This window comes from Triticum urartu, chromosome 6A (assembly GCF_056163025.1).
Source record: "Triticum urartu cultivar PI428250 chromosome 6A, HENAU_Tu73, whole genome shotgun sequence".
Lineage (NCBI taxonomy): Eukaryota > Viridiplantae > Streptophyta > Magnoliopsida > Poales > Poaceae > Triticum > Triticum urartu.
In genome coordinates this window covers 543,569,801-543,576,978 of record NC_141878.1, presented here as the reverse complement: position 1 = coordinate 543,576,978, position 7,178 = coordinate 543,569,801, and the positions used below count along the sequence as shown (strand labels likewise).

The 7,178-nt window shown below is 47.6% G+C and overlaps 1 protein-coding gene across 1 annotated transcript; it reads right to left on the bottom strand.

Moving 5' to 3' along the window:
- Positions 1-3,532: 3,532 nt before the first annotated feature.
- Positions 3,533-6,366, bottom strand: LOC125514679 (uncharacterized; the record flags this gene model as incomplete). Its single annotated transcript, XM_087528721.1, has 3 exons — positions 3,533-4,484; positions 4,626-4,836; positions 5,827-6,366. Coding segments are annotated over 2 exons (642 nt in total), but the record flags the coding sequence as incomplete, so codon positions are not given.
- Positions 6,367-7,178: the final 812 nt, after the last annotated feature.

The following is a 7,178-nucleotide window of genomic DNA, read 5'->3' as shown; positions in this document are numbered from 1 at the left end:
GTCTCCCGTCCCGTACGTGTGTTGAACGCGGAGGTGCCGTCCGTTCGGCGCTTGGTCATCGGTGATTTGGATCACGTCGTGTACGACTACATCATCACCGTTCTTTGAACGCTTCCGCACGCGATCTACAAAGGTATGTAGATGCATCCAATGGCTCGTTGCCAGATGAACTCCTAGATGGATCTTGGTGAAACAAGTAGGAAAATTTTTGTTTTTTGCAACGTTCCCCAACAGTACTATGCCTGGGTTGCGCGGTACTATCGCTAGGACCCAGACAGGACAAAGAAAAGCGGAGAGATCTCTTCAATGGAATGGAAAAACTCGGAGGGTGAGAAGTTGATGTGTACGTGTTGATTCCACCCATGCAATACCCCAGCGGACCCCCTCTTGATAGTACGGTGCCCTCTACGCAACTAGTCCACCGAGAGAGAAAAGAAAGAGCTACACCGTCTTGAATGACACTCCGAAGGGAAGAAAACGTCTCGTGCTAGGGGTGAATCTGTGAACTATTCAAAGCACATGATTAGTCCGCAAACATGTTGTCATCAATCACCAAAACTACCTTGAGAGAGATATGCCGTAACAATCTCCCTCTTTTTGGTGGATTGATGACAACTAGGGATTTGCGCAAGGAAAAGAAATAAATGTAAGAAAACTAAGAACTACAAAATATAGATGGGCTCCCCCAGGATGTGTGCACCTAGATAGAGGAGCATTCGGAAAGCAAGACACACACATCCGGATCAACACTCCCCCTATATTTTATAGTCCAACAATTCTAAGCACAAGATATATGAGAGAAGAGTAAAAAAACAGGACAAGCATGCAACTCATAATAAACTACAGTACTGAATAGACATAAGTAATAAGGTAGCGATAGGGAGCATATGTCTCACACCATATGTCTAGAACTTAGGTCTCACAGGCACCAAACCAAACCAAACAAAGACACCTAGAGAACACACAAGAAAACACAAGACGACACACACACTCAAAGCACGGCAACAACACAAATCCCTACACTCTCTCCCCCTTTGGCAGCGAGACACCAAAAAGGGCAAAGAGTGACTCTACGACTCCAGGTGATGGGAAGATGAGGATCTCGAACATCACATCTCAGCGTGATCGTCTGCATCTTCATCGTGGGTCGAAAACTACTCGGCATCGGAGTCGGTCCAAGGGCAATGCTGATGAATCCATTCCTCCTCTTCAGTGATCTGACCCTCAGAACCACTGGCAACTGTCGCTCCCATCTGACGCATGAGCTCCTTGTGGCGTATCCTGGCATGCTTCTCTGCCACATGAGTCATGTACTGACCATGAGACTCCATGCAGAAAAGCTTCTTCATCTTGCGTTTAAGCTTCTGTGCCCATGACGGTTCTGTACTAGAGGGCCCAAAGTCCTCCTCGTGATCATCAGTGGCAGCCCCACCCTCGGTCCCCATGGCAGCAGCAACAGCAGACGGACCCCCTGTTTGAGGCGCTGGGGTGACCCAATTGTCCTTCTTCCTCAGACGCTTGATCTCATGAGAAACCAAGTCTCCAGTTTCTAGCAACACTCTGGGATAGATCTGTGCCCAGGCCCTCTCAATGAGCCTCATGATGAATGGACCATATATCGGGCACTTGCGCTCAGACATGGCAGAGAGAAGTTCAGACCACATGACATGAGAAATATCCAGGCTCTCTCCAGTGTTTGCGTCCTTCTCATGCTGACAGAACAGAAGCATGTCCACGAGATAAGAGTGGACCATATCCAGATTCCCGATGCAAGGAAAGAGAGTCTCATGGAAGATACGATGAAGAATGTCCAGATACAGAGACAGCTCATAGGTTTTCTTCTTAGTCACTGGGTGAACTTTCACAGTGCAGTAGGGCCAAAGTGCTTGCTTGTGGGTGGACGTATCATTGCGGTGAGGGCGGAAACCGACTGGAGTCTCAAGCCCGTGATCCACCACATCAAGTAACTCCATGAAAGCCTTCCACTTGATAGAAAGCTGCTTGCCATTGGTCATCCATGTCAGAGTTCTGTCGGCATCTGTCCCAAGATGAACGGTGGCAAAGAATTGAGCCACAAAATCTGCATTGAAATCCTTGTTGAATTGCATGATCCTGAGAATGTTCAGCTGAGTGCACATCTGAAGGGCTTCGCCAAAGTACTCCGGGTCCTTCTCCATAGCATCAGTGTTAATGGAGCGAACATCAACAAAGAGATTCTTCTTGGCCTTGATCACATCAAAATAGATGGCAAACTGAAATCGGTTCCAGAACGGGCGGTTGACCAAAGTGGGTTGTTGGTCCACCTCATAGGGATTGCGGCGACGCTTTTCCCAAAACTCCTTGTTGGTCATCTCAGTCACAGTCTTCCCCTTTGGCTTGTTGGCGGATCTCTTCGATTGCTGAGGAGGTGGAGGAACACTTGTGGATGCACTTGCTGGAGGCGGTTGGGTGCTCGAGGAACCACTGGCTAGCTCAGAGGTGCGGTAGCGTTTTGATGTTGCACGCCCGGGGTTGATACGGCGAGCTTGATGCTCAGAATGGTCATCACCTGGAGCCAAACACAAGAACACGCAAAACAACCAGAAAGAACGAGCATAAGCCAACAAACACAACAAAAAGGATCAAGGTAAGGCAGGAATATGATGGAATTTGGCATGCAGCGGTAGTACCGTGACATGCCCGCGGTAGTACCGCCCAAGCGGTAGTACCGCCCCAAAGAGAGCGGTAGTACCGCTCGAGGTCAAGCGGTAGTACCGCTCCAACGAGAGCGGTAGTACTGCTCGAGGCGGAGAAACAGCAGTTTCCTATAGCACAGCGGTTTCCTACTACCGTGGTCAGATCCGGCACTACCGGCCTGCCAAATTCAAAAATATTCCTACCAAACTCTAATCGAGATAGTCTAGTTGCCTTCTCCAACCAACTCAAGCCTAGATTTAGCCAAAAATCTAGAGATGCTACCACCATTGCCCCTAAGAAACAAGATCCGAAAACGAGACAAAAGGAGACAAGGAACGGGGGCAATACCGGCATCCATGGCAAGAGAACGGGGTGGGGATCGACTTCACCAAAGGAAATGGAGAGGGACGCCCCGGAGACGGAGATCCGCCGGAGCCCTCCCGCGGCGAGTTGAGGCTGGAGAGAGGAAGAGGAAAGAGGGGGCGAAGTGAATGGGTATGGGGGAGAAGAAACCTCCCCCTGCCCCGATATAACCCCCTGGTCCCGTCCCTCAGCGGTAGTGCCGTGCTGGGGGCGGTAGTACCGCTTATGAGCGGTAGTACCGCGCACCACCAGCGGTAGTACTGCCCAGCACGCTGCGGCAACCAAACGACATGGCGTTTGCTCGAAGGAAAGACAAGAACGACAAGAAAAGAGAGCACACTAGCAAACGACCAAGACACACCTCTTCAAAAGAGGGCGGTGGCCGAGGCCACCTATGTTTGAGTCAAGAGGTATGGCGCCGCGAAGATTTTAACCTTGGGCCCATGACCAAAACTCGTCTTTGAAACACAAGTACCATCAACAATGGCTAAAGTGAAAGACTTGATCAATTTATGCATAATGGGGGGAGGGAGAGTTCATTAAGAGAACAACACTCCCCCTACAGCCCAGCGGTACTATGACAGCGGGGTCACGGGCGGTACTACCGCTGTGGAGCGGAACTGCCGCTTGTGACCCTTCGGCCGTACTACCGCTGGTAGTGCGGTACTACCGCTAGGACACAGAAGAGAGAGAGAGAATATCTCCAAAGAGGCTGAGGACGAGGCGGTGGTGCCAGGCACCCCAGCGGTACTACTGTTGTGGAGTCACGGGCGGTACTACCGCCGTGGAGAGGTACTGCCGCTTGTGGCTCCGCAGCGGTACTACGGCTGGGTTGCGCGGTACTACCGCTGGGACCCAGACAGGACAAAGAAAAGCGGAGAGATCTCTTCAATGGAATGGAAAAGCTCGGAGGGTGAGAAGTTGATGTGTACGTGTTGATTTCACCCATGCAATACCCCAGCAGACCCCCTCTTGATAGTACGGTGCCCTCTACGCAACTAGTCCACCGAGAGAGAAACGAAAGAGCTACACCGTCTTGAACGACACTCCGAAGGGAAGAAAACGTCTCGTGCCAGGGGTGAATCTGTGAACTATTCAAAGCACATGATTAGTCCGCAAACATGTTGTCATCAATCACCAAAACAACCTTGAGAGAGATATGCCGTAACACTAATCAAGACTGTTTTAAGTATAATCTCTGAAGAACAGAGAGCATACAAAAAATTAGGATAAAGAACATGCTTCTGAGGACAGGAGAATCACATCTCAAATAGCAATATAGCATATCTGCCTCATGTAGAAGAAATTTGGAATGCAGGTTCACACTACTTCATAGATAGAAGAACCAAGTGATGAAATATATGCCGGTTCATTTGACAGTGCTTTCTTCAGGGCTGAATTCCTCTCTCATTATGTCGATGCTAGATTCTCACTGGACGTCTCAACTGAAAGAAATAACCAAGTCTTCATATATTGTTTCTCATACCATCAACTACAGTGAAAGAAGAAATCAAGTGGGCAACCACATAATCGAGACATCTAGTCTAAATGCCTTAGCCTTATGAGGTTCCATGGGTGGGACTTACTCAAAATAGGAATTGAGCATTTTCCTCGCGTCTCCCACGTAGTACACACCTCGGCCCACCACAGTGCATGCGCCTCCCACAACGGCGCGCCACTAAGAGCGCCTCAAGCTCATACCTCGTATAGCTCCATATAGTAAACTTGTCCCTCTTTAATCATAGGATCTATATAGTCAATCTGAAGCATGTGCATCATTGTGAACATCATATTGTCCTATATAAATAATAAATTATTTCAGGTTCACATATCACAAAAAGAGTAGGGAAGTCTGCATTTTAGGCCATCGAGACCCTCTTTACAGATGAGCAAGTACATGCAAATAGTGAGAAGCTTTGAACAGCTGGTCAGCAAAATAGCAGACAAACTCAAACTGGATACATAAACAAAGGAGACAATTCTGCACTGAGATGAGAAAGTGAACACTAAAAACTACAGGAGGCATGACCCCCCTTTGATCATACATTCATTTATGAGCTTAACAACTTTTTGACACAATCAGAGACCCCAACAAGAAGTTTTCAATGGCTCTAGAAAATATGAAACAACTTCCTGCCAATGAGATTTTCTAAAGCCTTTTTAAATAATTGACTTCCACAACCCGAAAAGAAACATGTTTATTTCTTCATTTTATCACAGCAACTGAGTGTGTATAGTCAGAACTCAACAAATTGTACATCTCCACTTTGCAGTTCAGGATATATGTGATAGCTATGGTTAGCACATTAGCAGCTGCGAAAAGACTAATTAGTGACACATTTTCAAAATCCCTTGTGCCAATAAACATAGTTAATATAAATATTAAAGAAATGAAACAAAATAGCTACAGCGAATTGAGTAGGAAAGTATGAACTGGGTTAGGTGAAATTCAGCTACAAACCAGAGCCAAATATGTATGCATTAGTTGGAAAAAAGGAACTTTTGAATACCTCTTTGTCCAATGTACAGACACGCATAGTCCTATGTAACGAAGGACACGGGGCGACTTCAAACTTCCGATAGAGACACAGCACAAAATCCCAATGATTTACCCCACTTCAATTGTTGTTTTCACAGATTTTCACATCAACCAGTTGCTTTCCCATTAAACGGAGAAAATTCCTCTAATTCTAAGGGAGATGCATGTGGATGAAGGTAAAACCATGGGGAAGTGAAGAAATTAGTATAAGCATATAACTGGACATAAATACTTGCTACTTTATGAACCTGATTTACTGGAAAGGATATGGATGTCATCGGCGCGCCAATTGTTGAGGGATTTTTCGCACAAGGAGCTCCCCGGGCGTGTCGTGGGAAATGTGGAGGGCCGGCCGCTTTGTGCGCGGGGAGGCGTGGAGCGGACGCACGCTCGCGGTGGCCGGGCGCAGAGGCGCGCGAGGCGGCGACAGGGCTGAGGATGAGGAGCGGCGGCGGCCCGGCGTGGAGGCGCGCTGGCGAAGGAGCAAGGGCCGCCGGCTGCGGAGGAGCACCGCACTGAATGAGGAGCAGCGGCGTCCCGGCGCGGAGGCGCGCTGGATGAGGGGTGGCTGGGGCGTGGGAGATGCAGCGGGAAGAGGAGGGATTGAGAGGTTGGTGTGGGCAGTAGAGGTAGACCGGCGGGCAGCAGCGGCGGGGCCGTTCCCGCGTTCTTGGACCGGTGGGGGGCTGCTCACGCTCGTATTTGTCCGCGGGGAAGCAGGACCGGTGGCGGCGACGGAGGCCAATCTGAGTGGCAGCGGAGAATGAGTGGATCGGCAGCGGTGGAGGCCGAGTGGATCAGCGGGTGGCGGATGGCGCGGGAGGCAGCGGAGGGTTGGTGGATGGCGCGGGACTGGAGGCGGTGGCTCTGGCGAATGCTGGCGTCCCTTGGAGGAGGATGAGCGGGGAAAAGGTAGTGTGGGCGTGGTGTCGTGCGCAGCGGTTTTATTGGGGTAGGGCTTATCGATCCAGGGTTAGTGGCTTAACTCCGTGGCTTGTTCCGTTAAACACAGAATGATTAAAAACCATTAGATCTTGCTAATGAATGGGTCTGATTGTTTGGATATGTCCTCTCTCTTCTTTTTATAGTGTTTTTATAGTGGTAATAGAAAGTAGATAGTAGATAGATAGATAGTAGATAGTAGATAGATAGATAGATAGATAGATAGACACGACTAGCAAAAAGGGTTGCAATGGGAAAAAATCATCATCTCCAATGAACATGACCACATTTTGCCGTATCACCAAGATACACTATCACTCTTAATTTCATGAGATCATAAACATTTTCTTAAATTCGTGAACATATTTGAAATCATGAACATTTTTCAAGTTTGTGAACAATTTTACATATTTTCAAACATTTTCTAAAATCAAGAACACTTTCTAAATTCATGAACATTTTATATTATTGATAAACGTTTTTTAAAATGTGAACATTTGTTTAATAAATTTTCTTGAATCTGCAAACGTTTTTATAATCGACAAACATTTTTCCGGAAATTGATAAAACAATTTTTGAATTTCAAGAACATTTTTATATTTAATGATTTTTTTGAAATAAATGATTTTCTTGATTCCGCGAACATTTCACGAATGAA